The sequence below is a fragment of the Ursus americanus genome, chromosome 32 (assembly GCF_024610735.1).
Source record: "Ursus americanus isolate L20-20 chromosome 32, mUrsAme1.1.p, whole genome shotgun sequence".
Taxonomy (NCBI): Eukaryota; Metazoa; Chordata; class Mammalia; order Carnivora; family Ursidae; genus Ursus; species Ursus americanus.
Window position 1 is genome coordinate 4,554,899 of NC_142158.1, and position 27,072 is coordinate 4,581,970.

Here is a 27,072-nt window from a genome sequence, read left to right on the forward strand (position 1 = left end):
CAGACGCTTTAACGACTGCGCTACCCAGGCGCCCCAAAAGTGACTCTCTTTTCACTTGGGTAAAAGTACAAAAGGAGGGAGAAGATCCCACCTTCACCCACTCGCCCTCCAAAGCAACATCTATAACGAAGATGAAAAACATGGAAGTTCAAACGTTCATCATTTTACAGAGATCCGTTTTCTGGTGCTATTATTTTCAGCTACTTTATAAAAGACAAGCTTGCCCCGATCATCTCGACCGTCTTCTATTCACACCACATAGAGTCATACATTTACCTCTCTTGTGGACCCCACTTCACCGTTCTTCTCCTCTTCTTACTTCTCGTTCCATTTGTTGATGAGGGAACAGAAGGCAAGCTGAGGACAACGCAGAAGCTGACACCCCGCACTCCCCGCATGGGGTGTAGGTGACATTCCTCAGGCACTCCTGGCTGCCCTAAAGGAAAAAGAAATAGTTAACCTATAGACACCACAATCCTGCAAGACTTGAGTCTCCCTCGGTTCACAAATGTCTTAGCAGTTTACAAGAACAAAGCATTTCTATCACTAACCTAGCTTCCAGAAGGAAATGTAGATACAATTAAACGTCCTTATAATCTGCAGCCTCCAGGAAGTTCCCAACTATCTTCATGCTAATGCCTTACTAGAGGGAAAAAAACCTTAACTTGACAATGGCAAGGCCTCCGGTATCCTGTGAGTCTTCTTTAACATATGAAAGTACTTTCTCAACTTCCCTGTTTCCTCACCTCCCCCAACCCCATGGTATATAATCAGCCACCCCTCACAACCCAGGTGCACAGCTCTTTCTGCCCACAGGTCCTGTCCCCGTGCTTTCATAAACCACCATTTTGCACCAAAGACGTCTCAAGAATTCTTTCTTGGTCGTCGGCTCCGGACTCCACCCCACTGAACCTCACCTATCATTTGTCATTTATCTTTTCTGTCTTTCTCTCATGGTCTTTATATCATGCTATGTGAGAAAGTAAAAACCAGACTGAGAAAGTAACAGTCTGCCCTGCCATGCTTCAGGCTGGGGTGACAACATGGGTAAAGCCAGCTGCAAGGTTCACAGGAAAATATTTTCCCCAGAGACACGCTGCAGTTGTAAACCTTCATAACAGCCCCCTTCTTTCAGTGTCATACTCACTCAGTGATTTTGTCAATGAAAAATGTGGTTCTCTGAACTCGGACTATCACAAGTTTCCTGTTTGAAATTATATTCGTAAGAAGCAAATATCCTATTCTTGTCTGGAGAATCTAAGTTACTTTAACACATAGAAGCAGCTTCAATTTCCAACCCAGGGGCGGATAAGAGTTTCTGAATACAGTAGACCCTTGAACAACACGGGTTCAAACTCTGCTGGTCCACTTACACACTGAATTTTTTCGACAAATACAGTATGATACTGTAAATGTATTTTCTCTTCCTCAGCATTTTCTTTTTTTTAAGACTTTTTAAAAATTTTGTTTATTTGAGAGAGAGCATGAGTGAAAGACGGGCAGAGCACAAGAGGGGGCGGGGGTGGGGGGAGGGCACAAGCGGGGGCAGGGGTGGGGGGGAGGGAGAAACAGGATCCCTGCTGAGCAGGGAGCCCAAAGCAGAGCTCAATCCCAGGACCCTGGGATCATGACCTGAACCAAAGGCAGACACTTAACCGAATGAGCCACTCAGGCACCCCTAGAATTTTCTTGATCACATTTTCTTTTCTCTAGCTTACTTTATTGTAAGAATACGGTATAATACATGTAACATACAAAATATGTTAATAAATTGTTTATGTTATTGGTAAGGCTTCCAGTCAATAGTAGGCTATTAGTAGTTAAGTTATTGGGGAGACACAATTACACAGATTTTTGACTATGAGGGATGTCAGTACCCCTAACCCCTACGTTGTTCAAGGGTCAACTATACAGCATTCCCCATCTATTGTGACTTTATTGTCTCCAAGGAAACTGAGTCCACTTCCCATTCTGGAGCTTCTGACCCTTGTACTCCTGCTTTGTTGTGAGCTTACTAACACTCTGCGGCATTTAACCAGAGCTCCACACTCCCCCAACGCTATGATGACTCTTCTCCTTAGTTCGGTACAAAGCTCCGTAGTCCCTCTGGTGTACCGTCTCTCTTGTTGTAATGAGCCCATAAAGCTGGTTTTTGAGGCTTGCCGTGTGCTCCTGATGCTCTCATGTTGCCTGGGCGCGGATGGTGGGACTCTCCGCACGCTGCTCTCTTATCCGGAGCAGCCTAGCTGTCCTGTTCTCATTATTCTCTTCCCACTCATGATTCATCACGTAAGTAGTTCCTCCACCTCTACTCACTGTAACTCACCAGCCAGAAACTCAGTCCCACTAACACCAACACCCACCACGACTGCAGACAGAGACATGAGGACGACGCCCCAGGGCTGCAAATAGCCACTTGGCTTAGTCATTTGTTGGCCTTTGGCTTACGGTAACCGTGTCCTCCTGGGTGAGGGGGTCTGCTTTGTGTGAGGTGGTGCTGCGTCCAGGAGTGGTGCTTGGCTCCAGGGTGGACTTCATCCTGGTGCTCCTGGTATTTGGAAGAGAGCCGCTAGATGGTGCTCCAGCCGTGGGTGTGCCCAGGTCAGGGGCATTCTGGGCCATCTCAGGGACAATATTCCTGGTAGCAGGGGATATGAAGTCCATTGCAGGGGCCATGGTGACAGAGATGGGGGTAGTTGGTCTGGTTCCAGTGGTCCTCGTGCCTAGGAAACAGATCCCATGATGTGATGCATGTACAGTGACAATAATTGAAGAGGAGGCAGCTGTACTTAGAGCAGAGGGATTGAAATAACACACGAATGGTGGTGGTGGTGGTTTGAGAAGAGCTGTTGTGGTAGGAGGAGGGATGGTGGAAAGTGATTCACCTGAAACCATGAGGGCCTCAGAGAAGAGGAGGTAGGCTATGCCCACTGGTGGTGCTGGGGATGGTGGAGGCTAAGATTGAGGAAATGTGACTGGGGTTGATGCAGGAGAAGATTATTCAATTTTAGAAGTGATCACCCAAATAGGGGGGTGGGCTGGGATAAAAGAGATAGGCTCTAATATTCTTGTGATGTACTCATGAGCATAAGGACATTGCTAGAGGAAGGGATGATGGAATCAGATTTTCTCAGGGATGGGGGCGCCTGGGTGGCACAGTGGTTGAGCGTCTGCCTTCGGCTCAGGGCGTGATCCCGGCGTTGTGGGATCGAGCCCCACATCAGGCTCCCCCGCTGGGAGCCTGCTTCTTCCTCTCCCACTCTCCCTGCTTGTGTTCCCTCTCTCGCTGGCTGTCTCTATCTCTGTCAAATAAATAAATAAAATCTTTAAAAAAAAAAAAAAGATTTTCTCAGGGATGAAACAGTGGTCATGGCTGGGAGCACAGGTGACATAGTCTAACACGATCATGGTGGTAACAAAGGTGAGGTGAGTGCGTTCGGAACATATGTGGAAGCACTGGACCACGGGGAGGAGGCCGGGCCTAGGGAAGGAGAGGTTGGACTCTGAACAAGGCGGGAGGACCTAATACATAGAGCAGGTGGCATCAGCAGCAAGGGCTGGGCTTAGACCGGAAGTGGTTACCCTGATACAAGAGCCCTGGGTAGCTCAGGACAAAGTGGGCAGAATCGCATCCGGCGGGAGTGCTGATGGCAAGTGCAGAGGTGGCTTTATTCAGAGCAAGTGCCACAGGTGAAAAAAATCATTTTAGTTTTAACCAAACTTGGAGCAAGCGTTGGTAAAGAGTCATCGGATGTAAATTTTTAAGCTATTTGGGTCACCAAGTCTCTGTCACAAGTATGCAAAGTAGCTGGAAAGCAGCTCTCAACATAAAGGAGTACGTGTGGCTGTGTTCCAATAACACGTCATTTGGGAAAACAGGTAACAGGCCAGCTTGGGCCCATGAAGTGTAGCTTGCAGTCCCTGGACCAGGGCTCCATATATTGAAGATGGGATGGCACTGTCACAGGTGGTGGGTGGAACAGAGCTGACTGTGCTTGGCACAGAAATGACAGCATCTGACAAATTGGGATGTTTGTCAGAGTTGAGGTGAGTTCCTTCTAGGCAGAAGTGATGGAATATAATTGTGTGTGTGTGTGTGTGTGTGTGTGTGTGTGTGTGTGTGTGTGTGTTGGGGGGAGATACTTGCAAAGAAGTGCTTCTGATTGGGCTGGAAATGATGGACACTGAACAAAAGAAGGTGAGATCAGAGTAGAAATAAATATTATTCAAGAGGAGAGAACAGAAGTATATCTAACAGGAGTGATGGCTTGAGTAGAGTCTAGAGCAGAAATGACAGAAACAGGCAAAAAGGTGACGGCTGGTTGACATTGGAGGTAAATGTGTGTGCTTAGAGAGGACATGGTGGTCAGTACCTGATACAACTGTGTTGGTGTTGGACTGAGTAGAAAAGTCAATGGCCTTGATGGGCACCAAGGTGATGGAAGAGACCGTGAAAGGTCCAGAGACCCTGGTGGAGATTGTGGGGACCCTAGCGGCAGAGGTAGAGGCCCAGGGGGAGTGATGAGGCCAAAACGAAAGACATGGTGACCTCTGAGGCTGTGGTGGGTCCAGAATGTGAGGTGGAAGCTTTGGTGTCCCCATAATCTGCGGAAGAAAATATGGTGGGCCCAATTTCTGAGAAGGAAATTGTGGTGCTCTTAGAAGCTGTGGTTGAGACAGTCAGAGTCTCTGCAGATGTTGGAATTATTGTGGAGGTCACAGATTCTCCAAGTGTCACAAAGACTTTAGTAGATTCTGTCATTGCCTCGGAGGCTATAGTTGAAGCGACAGTGCTGTCAGAGAGATAAGTCGAGGCCTTAGTGGTCTCAGCAGTCGTGGTAGATGCCATGGTGGTCTCAGAGGGGTGGTGGTGGCCATGGTAGTCTCAAAAACTGTGTTCTTAGAGCCTGTGGTGAGCCCATATGAAATTGTGGAGGCCATGGTGGTCTCAGAAGCCTTGGTAGACATCCCAGAGGCCTCAAAGTCTGGGATAGAGGCTGTCATTGACACAGATGCTGTAATGCTGGACTTGAGGTCCTCAGAAGTTATTTCAGAGACTAGGATAGTTGAAGAACTTATGGTGATTTCAGAGGTTATGCTGAAGGCTATGGTTGGAATGGACATTGGGGTGGAGGATGTGATTATCTCAGAAGCTGTGCTGGGAGCACTGGTGGTCTCAGAGGCTGCGGTGATGAATATGGTGGGTACAGATGTTACGGAAGAACCCAGAGTGATCTCGGAAGCCTCAATGGAGACGACAGTGGCCCCAGCAGTGATGGTGGAGACCATGGTGGTCTCAGAGACCATGGTGTTCTTAGAGCCTGCGGTGGAAGCTATAAGGAGCAGAGATATTATTGTGGAAGCTGTGGTGGTCTCAGAGACTATGCTGAAGGCCACAGTGGACTCAAAGGCTGCAGTAGAGACTGTCATGGGTAGAGATGCTATGGTGGAGGATCTGTGGTATTAGACGTGGTGGGAGAGACCATGGTGGTGTCAGAATCTTTGGTGGTCTCAGAAGCTGTGGTGGCTTCAGAGGCTATGGGGAAGAATGCAGTGGGACAGATGCTATGGTGGTTTTAGCAGATATTTCAGCAGTTGTGGAAGGTGCAGACTCTACAGCTGTGACAGAGGCTTTAGTGGAAATCCTCGTCATCTCTGAGGCTGTGGTAGCAGCCAGAGTGCTCTCCGAAGCTTCAGTGGAAACCAAAGTGTCCTCAAAATTGGTGGTGTAGGCCATGGTGGTATTAGAGATTCTGCCATGATACTTGAAGCTGCAGTGAAATCTATGGTGGCCCTAGGGTCTGTGGTGATTTCAGAGGTCACGGTGAAGACTATGGTGGGTACAAATGTCATCATGGAGGAGGCAGTGCTCTCAGAGACTGTGATGAGCACAGATGTTGTGGTGGTCTCAGCAGTTATTGAGGGAGACTGAGGAGGACGCAGACTTAGCAATTGTCACAAGGCCTTTTGCGGAAACCGTAGTGGTATCAGAGGCTGTGTTAGAGATCATGTGGGTCCAGATGCTGTGGTGGAGGGCGTGGTGGCCTCAGAGGCTGTGGCGATGATTGTGGCGGTCTCGGAAGTGGTGATGGAGACCAAGATGGTCTGAGAGATTGAGTTACTCTGAGTCCGTTGTGGAGACACACTCTGCGGTGGCCCCTGAGGCTGTGGCTGTCTTGGGAGAAGCTGTGATCAAGGACATGGAGGGCTCAAAGGCTGCGGTGGGCCCAGCAGCTGTAGTCCTCCCTAAAGTACATTAATTTTTATTCAGGAATAACACTCACTTTTGCATTCCTTTTAAAGATCTTTTTTAAAGTAATCTCTATGCCCAATGTGGGGCTCAAACTCACAACCCTGATATCAAGAGTCACATTCTTGGGGCGCCTGGCTGGCTCAGTTGGTTAAGCATCTTACTTCAGCTTAGGTCATGATCTCAGGGTCCTGGGATTGTGTGGGCTCCAAGCTCAGCAGGGAGTCTGCTTCTTTCTCTCCCTCTGCCCCTCCCCCTGCTTGTGTTCTCTCTCTCTCATATAAATAAATAAAATATTAAAAAAAAAAAAAGAGCTACATGCTCCTCTGACCACTGTACTGAGCAAGCCAGCCAGGCACCCCCACGTGTGCATTTTTATATTTAATTAGGAGCCTTGCACATATCTGTCATTCTTGTTTCTGTTGAGTCAGCAGAACTATGGTACCCAGACTAGTTAGCCCTGCCTGTGGAAGTACGTACCTTATAGAGGTCAGCTATGGTAGTTCTCGCCTCTTCCTTTTTTTTTTTTTTCTTTTTGTGCAGATGCCATGGGCATGATTGCTGACTCAGCTGTGCTATTGAATGAATGAATCATTTGATCAATCTCCTCTGTGTTTTCTTTCCTCAAGAATTTTACTAATCAGGGTCCTCAGTGTTTTGGTTTTTGTGGGGTTTTTTTGTCACTCCGTTTGCCTGGGTGAATCTTTTTATTTAACACATGCTAAGGAGGCAACACAAATAGAAACCGCGTATCATCTCTCTAATACTAAGGATTGTTGGAGATCAGATGAAGGAGAAAATGTGTGAAAACACAGAGGACGCGTGGACAGATCTCCGCAGCAGCATTCCCTTAGCTAGGTGGAAATAAGGAGGAGGTCACACCAAAATGGGAGGGCACTGGAGCAGAGACCCTCAAGCGCAGTCCCCCTTCACTCTTTGGGACTTGCAGCGTACTGTCCCTGCCTGAGGAGAGCCCATGCGTCGTTATGCATGAAATGAAGGCAGTCGGGCTGTAAATTTTGGATGAGGCCAGATGTTGCAGGCTCTCTTTAGGCAGTCAAGGTCAGAACTGATGTGTTAGGCGGTTCATAAAAGTTCTCTCAGTAAAGAGACACAAGGAAATGATAGGGGAAGATCCTTGGGATGATGTCTTTCTTTCCTTTAATTTTTGGTGTAAAGTGCTAGAACAACTGGCAGCAGTGGGAATGGATTAGAGAAGAATCTAGGAGATTGATCTAAGTTTCTCTCTGACAGGCATTCTCTGTGTCCAGTACTTCTCATTCACTCATTCAGAAATATTCCTTAGGAAGCTTCTGTAAGGCATGTGGTATTCCAGGCATGGGGCAGTGTGGTAAAATATAGGTATGAAGCTTATATTCAAGTAAGGGAGAATGACAATGAATAAGTATATAGATAACATTGGAAACAAACAAAAAAATCTATGAATCACTAACTAGGGCTCTTTCAGGGCCCAGAAAGAAGAGGCTCTCTTGCCTTTCACATGAGGGACAGACTGTGGAATGGTGGCTCAGAAGAGAAATGAACATCTTATCAAAGCAGAGATATACCTGAAAACTGCTTGTTTTAAATGGAAGCCACATTATGACAGTGCCACTTCTGAATATGGAAAAACAAAGCTTTTGAGCAACAGGCATAATATTGAAGGACATGTAGAAACTACCATGTGATGGGGGAGCCTGGGTGGCTCAGTCTGTTAAGCATCCGACTCCTGTGTTCAGCTCAGGTCATGATCTCATGGGTTGTGAGATCAAGCCCTGTGTCAGGCTCAGTGCTCCGTAAAGAGTCTGCTCGAAGACTCTCTCCTCTGCCCCTCCCCCTACTCAAGAGAATAGCACTCCCAACACAGCAGCTCTGGAAGCATTGGAACATGTTTTAGTCTGCAGGTGCAAATACTGGGAGAAGAAGCTAAAAGTTGGGAGTTGCTGCCTCTGGACTGCAAGGATCAGATGCGAGAGGTGCATCAGAGAGGACTGTTTTTTTGTAATGGGCCTGTAGGACTATTGGACTTTTAAAACTATTTACATGGGTTACTCTGATAAAATCTGCAAAGGAAGTATGTACGCAGTGAGTAGAAGATGAGAAAATGGAGGTAGTGTTTATAGGGAATTATTTCAAGAAACTTTACAATGACAGAGGGCAGAGCTGGGAAAGATATGGGCTTGTTAAGATGGATGCTGAAGAGCAGAGCTTTTCAAAGTGTGGCTCCTGGACCACAGGTTGGGAGTTTGTTAAAATGGTGGGAGCTTGTTCAAATGCACTTATATGTGGAACATAAGGGAATAGCAGGGAGGCCATTAGGAGAAGGAAGGGAAAAATGAAGGGGGGGGGAATCAGATGGGGAGATGAGCCATGAAAGACTATGGACTCCGGGAAACAATCTGAGGGTTTATAGGGGAGGGTGAGGGGATGTGTTAGCCCAGTGGTGGGTATTAAGGAGGACACGTATTGCATGGAGCACTGGGTGTTACATGCCAACAATGAATCATGGAACACTCTATCAAAAACTGATGATGTACTGTATGGCGACTAACATAACATAATACAAAAAAAACACAAAAAAACAAAAACCCCACAAAAAAATAAAAAATAAAAAAATAAGGGGCGCCTGGGTGGCACAGTGGTTGAGCGTCTGCCTTCGGCTCAGGGCGTGATCCCGGCGTTATGGGATCGAGCCCCACATCAGGCTCTTCCTCTATGAGCCTGCTTCTTCCTCTCCCACTCCCCCTGCTTGTGTTCCCTCTCTCGCTGGCTGTCTCTATCTCTGTCAAATAAATAAATAAAATCTTTAAAAATAATAATAAAATAAATAAATAAATAAATAAATAAATAAATAAATAAATAAAATGCAGATCCCAGCCCCTACCCCAAACTTACTGACTCAGGAACCCCAAAGGACAGGGGCCAAAATCTGCACTTTAGAAATAATCTCATGCATATGCAATGAAATATTATTCAGGCATAAAAAAGAAGGAAATCCTGCCATTTGTGACAACATGGATGGACCTTGAAGGCATTATGCTCGGTGAAGTAAGTCAAACAGAGAAAGACAACTACTGTGCGATCTCGCTTATATGCGGAAGCTATAACAAAACAGCTCTAGATACAGAGGACAGACTGGTGGGAACCAGAGGCAGCGGGTGGGGGTGGGCAAAATGAGTAAAAGGGATCAGAAGGTACAACTTCCAGTTATAAGATAAGTAAGTCCTGGGGATGTAATGTACAGCATGGTGACTATAGTTAATAATACTGTGTCATATATTTCAAAGTTGCAAAGACTGTAGGTCTTAAAAGTTCTCAACACACACAAATATTGTAATTATACGTGGTGATGGATATTAACTAGACTTATTGTGGTGATCATGTCTCAATAGATACAAATATCCAATCATTTTTTTTTGTACACCTGCAACTAATATAATGTTACATGTCAATTGTACCTCCGTAAAAAATAAATAATTTTTAATAAATAAATAAGTAGAAAAATAGAATCTCTTCCAGGTGATTCTTGTGCACACTGTTCTAGAGTTTGTTTGGATGCTGATGGGAAGGACCCTGGAGAAGGAGAAATAGAGAGTGTGTGGGTGGAGGGGGGGAACCCTACTGAAACGCAGGAAGTATGTGATGGGAACCAGAGCCCAGGTTAGAGAGACACTCCTCCAATGTAAAGGGGGTGAGGGAGGGAGAGAGTGGATGGAGATGAGTGGATGGAGATGAGGGAAACTGTAAAGACCTGATGGGAAGCTGAAGCGGTGCCTGCTAGCACTTTTGCACACTTACAACTCTTCCGTATTTATGTGTCATTCCTTGTGTGATATCTGCCTTTCCCGGTGGCCTGTGAGACCCTTAAAGGCAGGATGTGTTGCTGCTTTGTTGATGTATCTTCAGATCTAGTCTGGAGGAAATGCTCCAAAAATTTTGCTGGACAAATACATGTGTGTGTCATGTTCGATATGATGTGATATCCGAGTGAAGATGTTATGGGAAAAATAAGCCTGGAAATACAGGACTGAATTTCACAGCAAAGACGAGCTAGAGATGAGTCTGGAAGTCATCTGCAGTAATAATGGTTCAAGCTGAAGGGGTTCACAGACAGAGAGGGAGGAGGAAGAGAACAGAATATGCAAGACAACAGTCTCCAGGAGAGTCTTTGGGAGGGGCTAGAGGGAGGGCACAAGAAACAAGTATCATCACAGAACACGACATCAAAAACTAATGATGTATTGTGTGGTGACTAACATAACATAATACAAAATTAAAAAAAAAAAGAAACAAGTATCAAAGGAATAAGAAAAAATACCACCTTTTGTTCATTCAACCCAGGCCTGTTTCTTTTTTTTGCAATTTTAATTTTTTTGTTTAAATTCAGTTAATTAACATATAATGTATTATTAGTTTATTAGTTTCCAAGGTAGAAGAGGTAGAGGTCAGTGACTCATCAGTCTTATATCACACCCAGTGCTCATTACATCACATGCCCTCCTTAATGTCCATCACCCAGTTACCCCATCCTCCCACCCAACTCCCCTCCAGCAACCCTCAGGTTGTTTCTTATGATTAAAAGTCTCTTTGGGGCGCCTGGGTGGCACAGCGGTTAAGCATCTGCCTTCGGCTCAGGGCGTGATCCCGGCGATCCGGGATCGAGCCCCACATCAGGCTCTTCCGATATGAGCCTGCTTCTTCCTCTCCCACTCCCCCTGCTTGTGTTCCCTCTCTCGCTGGCTGTCTCTCTCTCTGTTGAATAAATAAATAAAATCTTTAAAAAAAAAAAAGTCTCTTTGGTTTGTCTCCCTCTCTTTGTCTTTTTTATTTTTCCCTCTCTTCCCCTATGATCCTCTATCTTGTTTCTTAAATTCCACATATGAATGAGATCATATTTCACGGATTGACTTTCTCTGATTGACTTATTTCGCTTAGCACAATACCCTCTAGTTCTATCCACGTCACTGCAAATGGCAAGATTTCATTTTTGATGGCTGAGTCATATTCCATTGTGTATATATACCACCTCTTTATCCATTCATCTGGGCTCTTTCCGTAGTTTGGCTATTGTGGACATTGCTGCTACAAATATTGGTGTTCAGGTGCCCCTTTGGATCACTACATTTGTATCTTTGGGGTAAATACCCAGTAGTGCGATTGCTGGGTGGTAGGGTAGCTCTATTTTCAAGTTTTTGAGGAACCTCCATCCTGTTTTCCAGAGTGGCTACATCAGTTTGCGTTCCCACCAACAGTGTAAGAGGGTTCCCCATTCTCCACATCCTCACCAACATCTGTCATTTCCTGACTTACCGATTTTAGCCATTTTGTCTGGTGTGAGGTGGTATCTCATTGTGGTTTTGATTTGTATTTCCCTGATGCTGAGCGATGTTGAGCACTTTTTCATGTGTCTGTTGGCCATTCGTATGTCTTCTTTGGAGAAATGTCTGTTCATGTCTTCTGCCTATTTCTTGACTGGATTATTTGTTCTTTGGGTGTTGAGTTTGAGGAGTTCTTTATAGATCTTGGGTACTAGCCCTTTATCTGATAGGTCATTTGCAAATATCTTCTCTCATTCTGTCGGTTGTCTTTTGGTTTTGTCAACTGTTTGCTTTGCTGTGCAGAAGCTTTTATCTTGATGAAGTCCCAATAGTTCCTTTCTGCTTTTGTTTCCCTTGCCTTTGGCAACGTGTCTAGCAAGGAGTTGCTGTGGCCGAGGTCACAGAGGTTGCTGCCTGTGTTCTCTAGGATTTTGATGGATTCCTGTCTCACATTGAAGATCTTTCATCCATTTTGAGTCTATTTTTGTGTATGGTGTAAGGAAATGGTCCAGAAACAGACACATAGATCAATGGAACAGAATAGAGAACCCAGAAATGGACCCTCACTCTATGGTCAACTAATCTTCAACAAAGAAGAAAGAATGTACAATGGAAAAAAGACAGTCTCTTCAACAAATGGTGTTGGGAAAATTGGACAGCCACATGCAGAAGAATGAAACTGGGCCATTTCCTTACACTATACACAAAAATAAACCCAGGCCTGTTTCTATGAACTCCACACCTACCCTGCCTACTCCCTTTTTAGGCATTCCATCCTACAGTGAAAATCAAGAGCATTTATAAGTTATTTGGCATTGATTTTAATAATTAAAAAGAGAAACTTGAAATTCTGGAGGAGTCTAGAAGAGAAGTCAGGTGAAATGGCTAGGAACATGAGAGCCCAGACTTTACTTCTCCTCTGGCTAATTTCATCCACAATTCCCACTGCCCTGGGATCTCTGTGGTCCCTCCACGTGTGTCTCTATTCAGGAATTCTGAGAGCTGACCAAGGGTTTACATTTAGGCAGCATTTCTGGAAGGGATATTTTCGTTTCCCTTGGCTTTACTCAGACGTGGAGGCTAACTCTAATAAGGAATTAAGGATGACATAGAAACTAGGATTTTCAAGTTAGATAACAAAACATTTATCAAGCAGCTATACGCTCCAGGCTTCCAAGGGAAAATGAAAATAAAGCTGCTATCTGTGTTCCTGCTTCTAGCTGAAGTTCGGAGGGAGACAAAAAGGGTGGATTTGCTGCAAGGTGAAGAAGGTGAGGGCCACCGTCATGGTCAATGGGGGCTAGGGTCAGTGCTGACTCTCACAGAAACGGGCAAAAAGAAGTTTATCGTCTTTGCTTCCAGAAAAAGAATGAGAATATGCAAGGAGTGTTTGGGACAGAGACCCTTGTCTCCTCTTGACTTTTTATGGCCTCCATGTCCTCTGTGATTGATAGGGAATTCATTTACCAAGTCCCAGGATTCCAAAGAGAAGCCACAGCAGGACGCAGGAGGCAGGCGATAATTTTCTTCTCCTCCTCTTGAAACAATCCACATTGGAAGTTGTTACCTAGAATGCCTGGGTTCTATAGCAGAGGCGGACTGCCGGGGACGAGTTGATGCCTGGAGTCTCACTGGGACATGAAGTTTCAAAAGCTTGCTAGGGCCAGGGTTGTGGGACGAGTAAGATCAGCTGGGGTACGTTCCATGGTAGTAGGAGCCAGGGACTGAAACAGCTAGACTCTGGGTTCCAACGCTTACTCCACAATATGCCCGGAGCCCTTTCCTGTCTCACTTGGCCATTGCTGTGGGCAGGGCGTGTGGGGGAGCCATAATTTCCGGGCCCTCCCTCTCCAGGGAGGGGCATCTGTGGCACAGGAAGGGAGAGAGAACAAGGGGATCAAACCTGTCACAGGAAAGTAGACCCACCCTTGGGGACAAAAGTCAGCAAAAACCTGTTTTCTCTGGGGATGTCTCATTTCTGGAGCAGAGGCCTTTGTAGGAGGCAGAAAGGAAAAAAATGGGGGTGACTGGGTCCCAAATCGTTGAATCTTCTTACCATACCAGCACTCATTGTGCAGGACCGGGTGCGCTGGTACAGTCAGCTGCCAGGGGCCTGGGTATTGGGAGGGAGGGCGGAACACTGTGACCATGCGGCCAGTGAATGAGTCTCAGAAGGTGACAGAGGCTGTCAGGACAGACCCAGCCCTGTGGGGCCGGAAGAACAAAACTCTGGGAAGTCCAAGGGGCTGTACAGGAGACCTGGACTCCGCAAGAAGGAGCTGGACGCTTTCTTGCACAAACCTCAATTATACTACGTTCCTTGGGTGGTAGTAACCTCCCACCCATCCAGGTCATGCTAAGTCACACTAAGGAGCAAAGTGAAGTTGGATTGGGAGAAAAACTGTTCCCAGGAGCTGTGCGGGTTTGAACATGGTACTTCTCTGAGTCTCGGTTTTGCCATCTGTCAAACAAGCGTAATAAGAAAGAACGCGCAGTTAGCAGAGGATTGAAGTACGTGACGTGAAAGCAAGCACAGCGCAAACTTTCGTTTTATTGCGGAGGGTGTGCGGGTGGAAGGAAGCGCTTAGCACAGGAAACGTGGCCGAAGAACTGCACGCGAGCCGGGGGCTGTGCGGGGCTCGAACCGCAGGCGGGCTCGCAGTTTGCAGGTGGCTGAGTGTCGTCCGCGGCGACCTGCCGGGTGCTGGGGCAGAAGCGGCGCCTTGGGGTGGGGGTGAGGGCGGGGGGGGGGTGCCGGCTGTGAACCCCTGATCCGCTCAGTTACCGAGCGAGATACAGGAACCTCGCGGCAGGTGGAGCCTAGAGGGAGGAAGGGAGGGCCCCATGCTCAGGGACCCCAGAGTCTCCGCTGCTCTGGTCCCCTGTCCCTCACCCATGATACTGGCCGGCCTTACCCGGGCTCACCCCTCTGCCCTCGCACCTGGCGCCCACCTCGGCTCTAGAGGTCTTGGGCACGGATCTCTCCTGGGGGTGCCCGGGGGGGCGTGGTTAAGCTTGTGAGGAAGGAGCCGTTCCCTCCTTGCCGCTTTTTATGTAATTTTCTCTAATAAGAGCCCATCCCTGGAGCTTGTCAGAGAATTTCCCCCTAGATTTCAAAGTGGGCATTAGGAGGGGAGGAGAGAAGTGGGAAAGGAGACGATCAGCCTCTGTGCTGGGGTCCATAGTCCCTATTGCGTTTGGAGAGCCTTCTACACTCGCGGAATATATACCCCTGACCCCCAGTGCTCCATTTGGGTGCCTTATCACATTGGATGTTTCGCACTCCCCTGGGGGTGGGGGTGCGCAGAGGTGTTCTTGCTTGGTTTTGTTTTGTTTTTTAAATTAGGGTCCAGGCTGGAGAAATTCAATGGTTAGAGGCCAGGGATAGGCAGTATCTTCTTTTCTCCTGAGAAAGAGTGCCACTCCTGTCCTGGCAGCTGCCACCTGCCGAGTTGCCATCTGCCCAGATGACTAAAAATCTGACATCCTTGTCCTTTCTTTCTCAAGCACCCCAGCCCTCTTCCGGAACCCCTGTGTCCCTCTCTGCCTCAAGTCTCTTTCCAGGGGCCTAACTCTGGGGTCCCTCTAACATCTGGCATGCCACCATTCTGGGATCCAAGCTACAATCCTGCCTTTAGCAGAGCAGAACTCTGGTGGGAGATTCCGAAAGATCCTGAGGCCGGAGGGCCCACCCAGCCTGGAGTGGACCCTGGCAGATAACTCAGTGACATGCGTGTCTGCATTAGGACTACTGTCCATGGTAGACTTCCAGCTTCCTGCAAATGGCAAGGCCCAAAGAAGCAAACAGTGACTGCTTTTTGATTCCAGATGAAGTTCAAGTTGGAAGGCCTGTGTCAACGGAAGTGTCTTTCTGCTCAGGGAAGTTGCTGAGCCTCCTGTGTTAAGAGTGAGAGCCCAGGCTATGTGGGTGATGGGCGGTGGTTCTGCTGGGACTGACATTTGGGCATGGAATGGTTTTAGAGCAGGGCTAGTGTCCTAACATCAATTTGGAATGTAGTAGTTGCCCATAAATATTAGGTTTAATTCATTAGAGTCCTGTTTTATTCTGTGTGGTACTGCCTTGTGATAACTCTTATTGAATTACGTATTTAATTTTAATTTTCCTATATTGGTGTCTCAGGTGGCAACTACGTCTTACACTTCTTTATAATCCTCAACAGAATTTATAAAAGGTGCTTAGAAATACTTGCTTATTAATTAATACATTTTCTCCTTTTTTTGTCACCATGCAAATGAGCCCAGCAGGAACTCAAGAGTGACTCATCTTAAGAGCAATAGAAATTCCAGCTCCTCTCCATGACCCTCCAAAGAATTCCTATTCCCTAGCCACTCCTGATGAAGGTCATCTGTAAGGTCACGGCCAGAGTCAGGAACACCAGCCAGGACTTCTCCCAACTGAGAGTCCAGTAATTATGATGTTCTTACTTTACACATATTTTATACTTTATTATAAAAAGACTATTATCTGTCTGCTCTTTCCCCCTCTGCCAAATCAGTAATAGGTAAAAGGGCTTTAATAAGTTGGAGAGAAAATCCATATGAGATGCCTACAAGGAGGAAAATCAGAATCTGGAGTGAAAGTGTGAGGAGAGAGAGAATGGGGGCAATAGAGAAGGCGAGTGACTCCTCCAGGAAAAAGCCCAGACTGGCTTTTGGTAGAACAGACAGGAAAATAAATGATGAGTGGGGAACACCATCAGGGAAGGCCTGATGGGGATGAATGGGTAACACTGCAGGCCAAACAAAAATCCCTCCATGCATGCCACCCACAACCCAGCAAGCCAAGCCAACAGGATGCCTACTGTAGACATTTAGAAAAATGAAAGGATTCGGGAGGATGAGGGAAGAACCATCTGGATGAGAGATATTTATGATCTTTTCTGGAATTTTCCTTTCTCCCAGGTGTAGAGACAGTGAAGGAAATAAGTGCTCTTTTATTCTCAGATCCTACTTTTCCATTTTAAAAAGGAGGGGGACAAGTGTCCTGGGAACTCAAAGACAAGCCTGCTTACACACAAAGTCTAAGTAATAGATAGAAATATTATAGATTGGTCCTGAAACCCAGCTTACAGTCAGATCTGGGGCACTGGCTTCTAAGGCCCCCAAACTTCCTTTAGCCAGGCTCCTCCTCCCAAGATTCAGTGTCCAGTATTGGTGCCCACCCCATATGTCCGTCAAACATCTTTTCATTCTGAGACCGTCATCTTCTACAGAGAACACATGCTTATACTATTCATTCTTTCTTTTGTATCTCCCAGAGTGACATCCTTCTTACTCATCATCTCCTCCTTAGACCAGTTTCAATAAGAACCCAGCAGATGAAGGGTTAATGCTGTTAACCGTCAGTACCTTGCCCTTCCTGGAGTCCAGGACATATGAATTGTGAGGCTAGTCCCTCGTCTTACTAAGGGCATAGAAGAGCTGGGCACTTTCTAAAGGATCACCGTGGGGAAGCGATCTGGCCCATGCCGAGGGTCTGCTGCTGCATCAGGTGGACTGGGTAGGAGTTAGGGCCCCCATCATCCTCTGGGTCATTGTCCTCCTTGTTCTGGATCAGTGCATGGCGTGTTTTCGTCATATAGGAGATCTGTGATTAGGAGAAAGGAGGAATGGGTTTCATCAGCTACGCCATTTGATTTCCTCAACACCCATAATCCTTTGATTCTATTCTTTCTGACCCTAGACCTTTAGCTTCCTCCTTTCCCAAGATTCCTTCCAAACCTTGATCCTTATTCCAGCCCCAGATCCCATGCACTAAGTCCCAGACCTCACCTCTACTTCCCACCGCTGTCCAGTTTTCCCTATCCTAATATCCCCTATTCTCACATCCCAGATTCTTTCTCCAACCTCCAATTTTTCCCTATCCTACATCCTTTTTTCTCAGCCTCAGACTTCTGTCCAGTGCCATTGTTCATGCCCCATGCATCATTGTCTTTCCCCATAGTCTTCACCACCACTACCCCTTTATTACCATCCCCCTTCCCACTACCATGCTTCTTTTTCTGAGCTAATTACTCCCTCTGGTTCAGATCTGTAATCTCTTGTCAACTCCCTATCTCATGCATTTGCTCCCCTGTAGCATCCCTCTCCCTTACCAAAAAGATAAGGCCAAGGAACATCAGGAAGAGAATCACAGCCACCAGGACCACAATAACTATGGCCCATGCAGGAAACGAATCATTGTCTCTCATTCCTCCAGCATGAAGACCTCTCTGTGAGCCATCTTTGTTCTGATATGGATGGCTTTTGTTGCCTGGGGTCTTTGCCCTGGTAAAACTCAGCTCCATGTGAGATTTAGTGAGTGTAAAAGATGGCACCTCAGAGGTAACATCAGTTTTATTTGGATCAGGAGAGGTATTAGTGACAGATTTGTCACGTTTTGTAGATTTGGCTGAAGTTTGTGTAATCTTCTCATTGGCTCCTGTGGTCTTCTCCCCATGGTCCTTGGACCCTTCTAGGGCTCCTGTGGTCTTCTCCCCATGGTCCTTGGACCCTTCTAGGGCTCCTGTGGTCATTCCCTCATGGTCCTTGGACCCTTCTGGGGCTCCTGTGATCTTCCCATTGTCTAGGGTGGTCTTCTCCCCATGGTCCTTGGACCCTTCTAGGGCTCCTGTGGTCTTCCCCCCTTGGTCTTTGGACCCTTCTGGGGCTCCTGTGATCTTCCCATTGGCTGGGGTGGTCTTCTCCCCATGGTCCTTGGACCCTTCTGGGGCTCCGGTGGTCTTCCCATTGGCTAGGGTGGTCTTCTCCCCATGGTCCTTGGACCCTTCTAGGGATCCTGTGGTCTTCCCATTGGCTAGGGTGGTCTTCTCCCCATGGTCCTTGGATCCTTCTAGGGCTCCTGTGGTCTTCCCCCTATGGTCCTTGGACCCTTCTAGGGCTCCTGTGGTCATTCCCCCATGGTCTTTGGACCCTTCTGGGGCTCCTGTGATCTTCCCATTGTGTAGGGTGGTCTTCTCCCCATGGTCCTTGGACCCTTCTAGGGCTCCTGTGGTCATTCCCCCATGGTCCTTGGACCCTTCTGGGGCTCCTGTGATCTTCCCATTGTCTAGGGTGGTCTTCTCCCCATGGTCCTTGGACCCTTCTAGGGCTCCTGTGGTCTTCCCCCCTTGGTCTTTGGACCCTTCTGGGGCTCCTGTGATCTTCCCATTGGCTGGGGTGGTCTTCTCCCTATGGTCCTTGGATCCTTCTAGGGCTCCTGTGGTCTTCTCCCCATGGTCCTTGGACCCTTCTGGGGCTCCTGTGGTCATTCCCCCATGGTCCTTGGACCCTTCTGGGGCTCCTGTGATCTTCCCATTGTCTAGGGTGGTCTTCTCCCCATTGTCCTTGGACCCTTCTAGGGCTCCTGTGGTCTTCCCCCCATGGTCCTTGGAAACTTCTGGGGCTCCTGTGGTCTTCCCTCCATGGTCCTTGGAAACTTCTGGGGCTCCTGTGGTCTTCCCTCCATAGTCCTTGGAACCTTCTGGGGCTCTCGTGGTCCTCCTGTTGGACAGAGTGCTGTTCTGTCCGTGTTTCTTGGACTTTTCTTGGGTTGTTGTGGTCATCTTATCGGTTGATTTAGTCTCTTCATGTTTTGTAGACTGTCCTGAAACTCCTGGGTTCTTCTTATAAGGCGATTTGACCCGTTTTCCATCTTCCGGTGGGTTTTCTAGTGTTCTTGTGATATTTATATGAGCTAATGTGGTCCTATGTCTGTGTACTCTAAGTGTTGCTGGCATTAGTGTGGTCTTTTCGATGACTGATGTGGTCCTGTTTATGTGTTCTCTAGTATGCATCACAGTCTTGCCTGAGGCAACTGTAGTTCTGGAACCAGCAACTATATTATGATCTTCAGCTCTTTTTGACCTTTCTGGGGTTCTTGTAGCCTCATGTGATACCTTTGTGGCTGTTTTGCTTCTGCCTGAGGACGATGTAGGCATTTTATTGCTCTCTGGACTGACCAAGTTGTGGACAGGACTTAGGGTCTTGTGTGAAGTAGCGCTTTTAATGTTGATGCTTCTTGAAGATGTTACAGTTTTATGTTGGTTTCCTGTACCTGTTTTGTTTGTGTTGGGCTTAGTGCAAGCTCTTTTGTTCTTGGTTGTTGGGATTGGAGATTTTGCACCAGACAGTCCTTTATGTGTGTTAGTAGAGTCAGTAGGGTCAAGAGAGCCTCCATTCTGGACATTTGGGTCTTTTCCTTGATTGCTGCGGTTTTTTCTAGAAGTAGAAGGAACTTCATGATGACTTGTAGAGTCTGGGGAATTACGTATAGGTTTGTAAGTCGTCAGGATATGTTGTGTATTATTGCAATGACGTTTTACCTTATGGGTTTCTGTAGATTTACTGAGGTCTAGAGGGTTGTGGCCTGAATGAAGAGCAGTACGGTCAGAGGGTGTACTATAAACAAGGCCTGATTTAGGAGCGAACAAATGATCAGATGCTGGGGAATCATGAGTTTTCTGAAATTCTTGAAATGTGACAGCACCTGTGAAGGAAGAGAAACAAATAAGAAACTTCCGTTAAGTTCTTCCTTGCTTCTCTGCCCTCTTCTGTCTCTAAGGATCCCTTTATTACCCTAGATATATCTCCCCAGCCAATATGCTCAGAATACTGTAATATATAATCCCCACTCTCTCCTCTAGTCTCTGGACCTTTGTTCAGGCTGTGCCTCCAGCAAAAATGCCACCTTACCTCTTTTCCACCTCTATTCTTCAGTTCTCAGTTTCAGACCTTTCCGGCTTTATGGCATCTTTCCAGATCCTTCCAAGCAGATAAGATCTAGCTTCATCTCAGTGCTCCAAAAATTATTTGTTTTTTTTTTCAAAGATTTTATTTATTTATTCGACAGGATAGAGACAGCCAGCGAGAGAGGGAACACAAGCAGGGGGAGTGGGAGAGGAAGAAGCAGGCTTACAGCAGAGGAGCCTGATGTGGGGCTCGATCCCATAACGCCGGGATCACGCCCTGAGCCGAAGGCAGACGCTTAACCGCTGCGCCACCCGGGTGCCCCCAAACATTATTTGTCACTACCCTTTCCTGTCACCTTCAACTGGACATTACGGTTATTTGTGTGCCCGTCAACCTCCCCCTCCTGCCCTGCCTATCAAACCATAAGATTTTGCGATCAGATATTGACTGGCATTTTACTCCACAAATGCTCCTTTAGAGTTTATATACTTATGGAATGGAGCTCCCTTTCCATGACAGAGCTGAGAGGAAAGGGAGCAAATATCAGAATCTCCATCTTTCCATAACATTCCAGCTCCATCCCAAATGTAACTGTGTGAGAGACTGAGGTAGGATTTCTGGCAGAACTTCCCATAGGGATTAATAAGTAGATGAAGATGATGAATGAGAGAGAGGTAAGAAGAGGAATGGATGGTGGATAGAGGAGGGAGATGGGAGACTTTCATTTGGGTGTTAAAGTTTGGTCTGGGTGCAGAGAAGTAGATGAAATGACTCAATCCTTATGGTTCCCCACTGACTTCCCCCCACCCCTTCACACACCTAAAGCCCCCTGGGATAGATGAAAGTCACCCTCCTGAAAGAAAAAGATATCTGACTGGGGGTCCGGAGAGGAGTGAATGAGGCAGCTGAATTTCGGAAGGGACTGTCCGTGTTTAAGGACAGGGTGTGAGAGAAAAAACCTCTATCAGTGAACAGATATGAACCTTAATTACATGGAAAAACAACCAATGGGGATAGAGGAGATGTCTCTGATACCTAGCTAAGAGATCTCGAAGAGTGAAAGAGATAATGTTGTTACATAACTGAGATTTCCGGTCTCTGTTAGCTCAAGGCGGCAACCAGAACCTGGACCCATTCCCAATCATAGAAAACCACAATTCCCCCCCCCCCCCCCGTGCTGCCAACAAGAGTAGGGGGCTGGGGAACTCCTTGAAAGAAATATGGGTGGGGAAAGAAGGGGGTAAGGGTATTAGGGGAGCCCAAGTCTCTGAAGGGATTCGAGGTTAGGGAGAGAAAGGAGGGCTGAGTTTTGAGGCTCCACTATGTTAGTTCGATTCTTTGGTTCCCGCAGCAGCAACCCCAATGATAGCTGCTGTTCATTGGCCATGTTCTCTGGGCCAAGAGCTCAGGTGGTTGCCTCACAGACATTCACTTTCTGGATTTTCGTCTAGGATGACTGATCTCACAGCTCCGCAAAAGTGCCTTAGAAGCTGTCAGCCTCCCTATCTTACAGCCAAGAAACTTGAGTTTCAAGTTTCACCCTGGAGGAATAGTGACTTGCACACCATCCCACAGCAGTAGCTATGGCCAACATTTTTTGCACACTTACTGTGAGACGGGCAGGTCTTATAATGAGGAATGTATTAACTCATTCACTTCTCACAACAGCCCTTTGAAGTTGAGAACTATTCACTCTTTCCCCTTTTTATAGATGAGAAAACAAGGTTCAGAGAGGTTAAGTAATCTCCCCAAAGACACTCCCCAAGTAAGAGGTTGAGCCAGAATTTGAACACAGATTCTGAGTTCCCAGGTCCAGGCTCCTACTGGTTAAGACTACATGACACAAACTATAGGTCAGCCCAGCCGCTGGAAAAGGAAGAACACCGGCATTTATGGGACCCTGAAGAATGCTGTCTCTACATCTATTTATTTAATCTTCACTACAAACCTGGGAGACAAGTACATGATCTTACCATTTTATAGGTAAGGAAAGGAAGTTCAAAGAGATAAAATAATTGGCAAAGTCAGGCTTCTCACTATACCCCAGATGCTTTTATTTTTTTAATTTTTAAAGTTTTTTTAGAGAGAAAGTTGGGGGGCAGAGGGAGAGAGAGAATCTTGAAGCCGGCCCCACACCCAGCACGGAGCCCGACACAGGGCTCCGTCTCACGACCCTGCGATCGTGACCTGAGCTGAAATCAAGAGTCAGATGCTCAACTGACCGAGCCGGCCAGGAATCCCTGTCCCAGATGCTTTTAAATGGGCGCGTGGCAGATCCCACTGGCCTTACAGAATCCGAGCACAGGATTAGAGCTCAGGCTCCGTCCCTCACCAGCTTTGCACCCTTGCCCGGTCGCTTACGTGTTCAGAAGCTGCACATCCCCAGCTGTAAGCAGCAATGACGTCAGCTGCACCAGCTCGAGCAAAGAAGGTTCTTCAAAGAGTTTGTTGAATCCAAATTGTGGTCTTTGAAACAGTCTCATACTTTGCCCTGCCCCCCTGGCGGTAAGCGGAGCCTGAGCCTGTGGCCTGCGGCAGCTCCTGACCCACCTAGTCCGTGTACCTCTGAGGCCTGCCTTGACCACCTCTTCCTGGGCCACCTCCGCCCGCTGTGTTGTATCAGCATGACACTCGTCATTCTCTAGTGCACGATGAATACTTCCCACGATGGCGGGGAGTTTCGTTTGCTTCATGCATTGCTGGGTCCCCAGCCTAGAGGAAGCGCTTTACACATGTGGTGAGTAGGTGATTGACAGAATATTTTAAGACTGGGGAAGGCCCTTCAGAAACAGTGCCGGCACCCTTTCCTCACGCACATTAAGTAAAAAAGCAAACATAACTGTGACCTCCAAAGGCTGGGAAACCAAAGGGTACTTTCTGACCGTGAAATAATTGAGACCCTGAGATGTGTTTTGTTTAAAAGATTTTGTTAATTTATTTGAGAGAGAGAAAGAGAGAGCACAAGCAGAGGGAGCAGCAGAGGGAGAGAGAAAAGCAGCCTGACTTTTTTTTTTTTTTTTTAAAGATTTTATTTATTTATGTGACAGAGAGACAGCCAGCGAGAGAGGGAACACAGCAGGGGGAGTGGGAGAGGAAGAAGCAGGCTCTTTGTGGAGGAGCCCAATGTGGGGCTCGATCCCGTAACGCCGGGACCACGCCCTGAGCCGAAGGCAGACGCTCAACGACTGCGCTACCCAGGCGCCCCAGCAGCCTGACTTTTAATCAGGGACTTTTTAGAGCAGGGAGCCTGACGTGGGGCTCGATCCCAGGACCCTGAGATCACGACCTGAGCCGAAGGCAGACGCCTCACCGACTGAACCACCCAGGTGCCCCGAGGCCCTGAGGTGTTAAAAAAAGTCCTGCAGCACACCAGTTCTGGGATACTGGCTGTCATTTAACCCCAGGGGCCACATCATCAATAACTAGACTCAGATAACTAGGTCTTAGAATTCCAAACCTACAGCACACAATTATGGAACCATCAGTTATAAAATCTGGAGTCAAAGCTCAAAGAATTCCTTGATTCTGAGTTCAGCCATGAGGCAAATCAGTGACTAACACTCCCCTCCCCCCCGCACTGGCCATGAGATGTCCATCTCTTCTCCCCAGTCAGTCTACTGTTGATAGCAGTTTCAGTTCCCTAGGAAGTGTTCACCATGAGATATTCATTTCACTGACTACAATAATGGCCTGAAAGTAACTTTTTCTGTCACTGATAGGCAGAGAGGAAAATCTGGCTTTGGCACGAGGCACTGGAGGTGGATGCCCAGCCTGGATTAAAGAATGGAAACAGATCCCACAACATCAAAACTGTGTGCAGTTCCAAAGGTCTGTTCAATCTGTTCCATTCTCTTGTTTGAAAAGAAGGTGGACATCCTGCTAGGTGACTCATGATACAGGGTCTCTGTCAGAGCAGCCTCACCCAAAAGAGCATATCTGGTGTTCCTGCCCCTAGAAAATGGCTTACTCTGTTTGTGTTAATATGGGTAAATGCTTGAAATGTCTACAGAACATAAGCTCAATATGTGACCTAAAACTCAGGGTAAAAAGACTAAAGAGAAATACACTCGAATGTTGCCTGGGTGGGTAACTGGGGAGTATTAGGAGCGATTTTATTTTTCTTTCTCATTTTTTCCATTTTCCAGTTTCTATAATGAGGATATATTATTTCTGTCATAGAAATTAAATCCTATAACATTTATTATAGGAAAACATCCTTTTTAGATTCTCTCCAGGACCCCAGGCCCACTTGTGCTCCCCTGAGAGATAATTTAATCTAGTTTCGGCACCTCTGGTTCTATGGCTGCATGACACAGACTCTGGGTTTCTAGGATCCAGTTATCTGAGTCTGGGTGTTGACTAGTCCTGTGGACTAATGATGGGGGAGAAGGGCCAGCACTGTGGGCTGAAGGTCTTCACCCACCCCAGTGATCATTCTTCCCTCTCTACCCTGGCCTCACTCCCTGCTGGACATAGTCATGTGCCCAGCAGGACCCACATTCCAACCCCGGCCTGACCCCATCCCAACCTTATCCCTGTCTCAGGCCCTGTCCACCTGTCCTTCACTTGCTCTCTGCAGGGTCTGAGTGTCCACTGCCCTGGGCCTTCCCTCAGCCCTCCCCGCCCTCCCGGCCAGTAAGTCCTAACGGCCATCTCCCCAGACAGCACACACAGAGCTCGGGGTGTCCTTGTTCTAGAATTTGGATCTCAAGTCTGCCCTGCACCTGTGTGTGTCCTAGAGCAAATCTCCCTGAAAAGCAAATGTATGTGGCGTTGATTCGTGACTCTTGCCCTTCTGCTCTGTACCTACAGATTCCTCTTCCTGGGCAGCCGCACAAAGAAGGTGGTGGAGGGCAGCAGGTGGGACAGCAGCTGACAGGAAGGCGGAGAGAAGAGACTGGAGATTGGGAGGCTGACGGTGGCTCTGGTGCCTCTGTCCCCAGACCCCTGAGGTAAGCGGAAGGCCATCACTGGGGCACGAACAGAACGCACTGCCGAGACCTAGCAGAGGCAGCTTGGAGATTCCCCAGCCCTGCCCCTACCACCCACCATACACTTGGTCCCCTCGCCCCATCCCTTCTGACCCCCGCGTGACCTGAGCTCAGGGAGGAGAAACTTCCCCCAATATCACCCTCAGTCAAACGTTATTAGAAGAAGCAGCTTCTACCCGCCCTGCCCCGAATACTGTCTGGGGCATCCAGACTCACAGCTTTCTGGGCCCCGGTTTGCAATCATCGTCGTCGTTGCCGTGGGTAACCCTAGCCAGCACAGAGAGAGGCCTCCTGAATCTGTGTGTGTGTGTCTGCCTTATGAAGACCCTCCTTCAAATCACCCAGGTCCCCTCCAGACTGCCCCTTTGGTTGGCCTCTCTACCCCCTGGGGTCAGCCACAGAACTTTCTTAACTAAGTGAACGAATTTGGTGATTTCCCTTTAACTTGTAAGTTCTGTTTTGCTCATTAAACTTTTCCATATACATTTTCTCACTGAAGCCCTGGGACGTTTCCCAACTATAACATGGGGGGGAGGGACAAAAACACACATACCTTACCGAGTTGCTGTGAGGGTTAAATAAGTAAACGTGGGTGAAGTGCCTAGAACAATGCCAGCACATAGCAGGTGCTCAGTAGGCATCATCTGTTGGCGCTGGCCAGGCGTGGGGAAGTCCAGACTCGCTAAATGGGCCACATAGCAGAGTAGAACCAAAGTCAGCATAGGACAGGGCTTTTGGGAGAGAAATGCGCCCCGTGCGTCCGGAGGGAAGCAGGCAGTGTGGGGTGTCCGAATCTCTGTTTGCTACCCTCTAGCTGCACGACTGTGCACAAGTCCCTTTACCTCTCTGGGTCACACTCGCCTCACTATAAAGTGGGATATTTTTAACCACTTCAGGGGATTTGAGGAGATAAAATGAGATGAAGAATTGTGAGCACCTGTGAGTTCCTTGCACATAGCAGATCTCCGCGAACGTCAGGTCCCCTCTCCTATGCCAGCCTGTACAGTGTCCTCGTGTAAACTGGAAGAAGCCCCGCTCTGGGTGGCTCTGTCTTGAGAAGCAAAGCACAGGCTGGATTTCATCTCCTACCTGCCATTGCCAGCAGACTTGAGCGTGAATATCCTAGGCAGTTTTTGCAACAACCTTGTGCCCACAGCCCTTCCCATCACACGTTCACCTGCTGTTCATTTCTTTGATTGGTCATTCAACCCCATAGTGCTAAGAAACAATCCCTGTCTGTCTTCTGTCTCCCTGTGTTGTGGTGACCCCTTAGCCCCCGAGGGCATCTTACCTGCCTCCCAGGAAGCTAGAAGGACGAGGAGGCAGCACTGGAGGCCAAAGCTGGAGTGGATGCAGTGGGCTGGCTGGGCCATGTCGGAGTCGGACAGCTGCCTGGGGCCATGGGCTGGGGTCCCCTCAGCTTATATGGGTCCATATTTGACGTCAGGGGGGCTGGGGCCCCTCAGGCCTAAACCTTAAGCAAATGGAACGGCTCCACCCCACAGTGGTACCTTGATAACAGGAGACCGCAGCTGCTGTGTCATGGGCCAGGCACCTGGGTGCCTGCCGAATGGGTGGGATCTGAGAAAAGGAACACAGAGGGGGTAGACTCCTGACCCAGCCCCAGCAGAGGGAGTGGGGACTGGGTGGCGGTGGCCTCCAGAGCTCTGGGGAGGTAGAGAACAAATGGCTGGACTCTAGAAGGATTGAGCTCTGATGGGTGGAGCAGAGAGGGGGATGATTGGGTCCTCAGGTTCTGGGAAGAGATTCAAATTCTGGTTCTTCCCCAGTTTCACATTTGCCTTCCTGCCCCTCTCACGTC

The 27,072-nt window shown here is 47.8% G+C and overlaps 2 protein-coding genes across 6 annotated transcripts in view; one reads left to right on the forward strand and one right to left on the reverse strand.

Annotated features, from left to right (window-relative positions):
* SFTA2 (surfactant associated 2) overlaps nt 1–27,072 on the forward strand; it is a 125,666-nt gene that overhangs the window by 88,519 nt on the left and 10,075 nt on the right. For 3 of the 5 annotated variants that reach the window (XM_087858091.1, XM_045800531.2, XM_087858092.1), the window contains one exon: nt 25,072–25,211. Coding sequence is in view for 2 of the 5 variants with exons in the window: in XM_087858089.1 (XP_087714215.1) it covers nt 24,043–24,087; nt 25,072–25,211 (185 nt within the window). In the remaining 3 variants the exon portion in view is untranslated. Of the gene's footprint in view, nt 1–23,978; nt 24,088–25,071; nt 25,212–27,072 lie in introns of all 5 variants that reach the window. The other 2 variants (XM_087858089.1, XM_087858090.1) reach the window with 1 other exon arrangement.
* MUCL3 (mucin like 3) lies at nt 16,508–26,624 on the reverse strand. The gene is made up of 3 exons (XM_087858087.1): nt 26,542–26,624; nt 17,685–20,056; nt 16,508–17,176 (listed from the first exon to the last, which is right to left on the reverse strand). Exons 1-3 carry the CDS (start codon nt 26,621–26,623, stop codon nt 17,030–17,032), a joined length of 2,601 nt encoding a protein of 866 aa, XP_087714213.1. The 5' UTR covers nt 26,624; the 3' UTR covers nt 16,508–17,029.

What these genes read in the sequence shown, in the direction of transcription:
- MUCL3 (XM_087858087.1), bottom strand. Translation starts at nt 26,623, where the DNA reads ATGGCCCAGCCAGCCCACTGCATCCACTCCAGCTTTGGCCTCCAGTGC. An exon ending in TCTAGCTTCCTGGGAGGCAG is followed by an intron (nt 20,057 to 26,541) that starts GTAAGATGCCCT and finishes CTTCCTTCACAG; the next exon opens with GTGCTGTCACATTTCAAGAA. An exon ending in TCCTTGGCCTTATCTTTTTG is followed by an intron (nt 17,177 to 17,684) that starts GTAAGGGAGAGG and finishes TCCTAATCACAG; the next exon opens with ATCTCCTATATGACGAAAAC.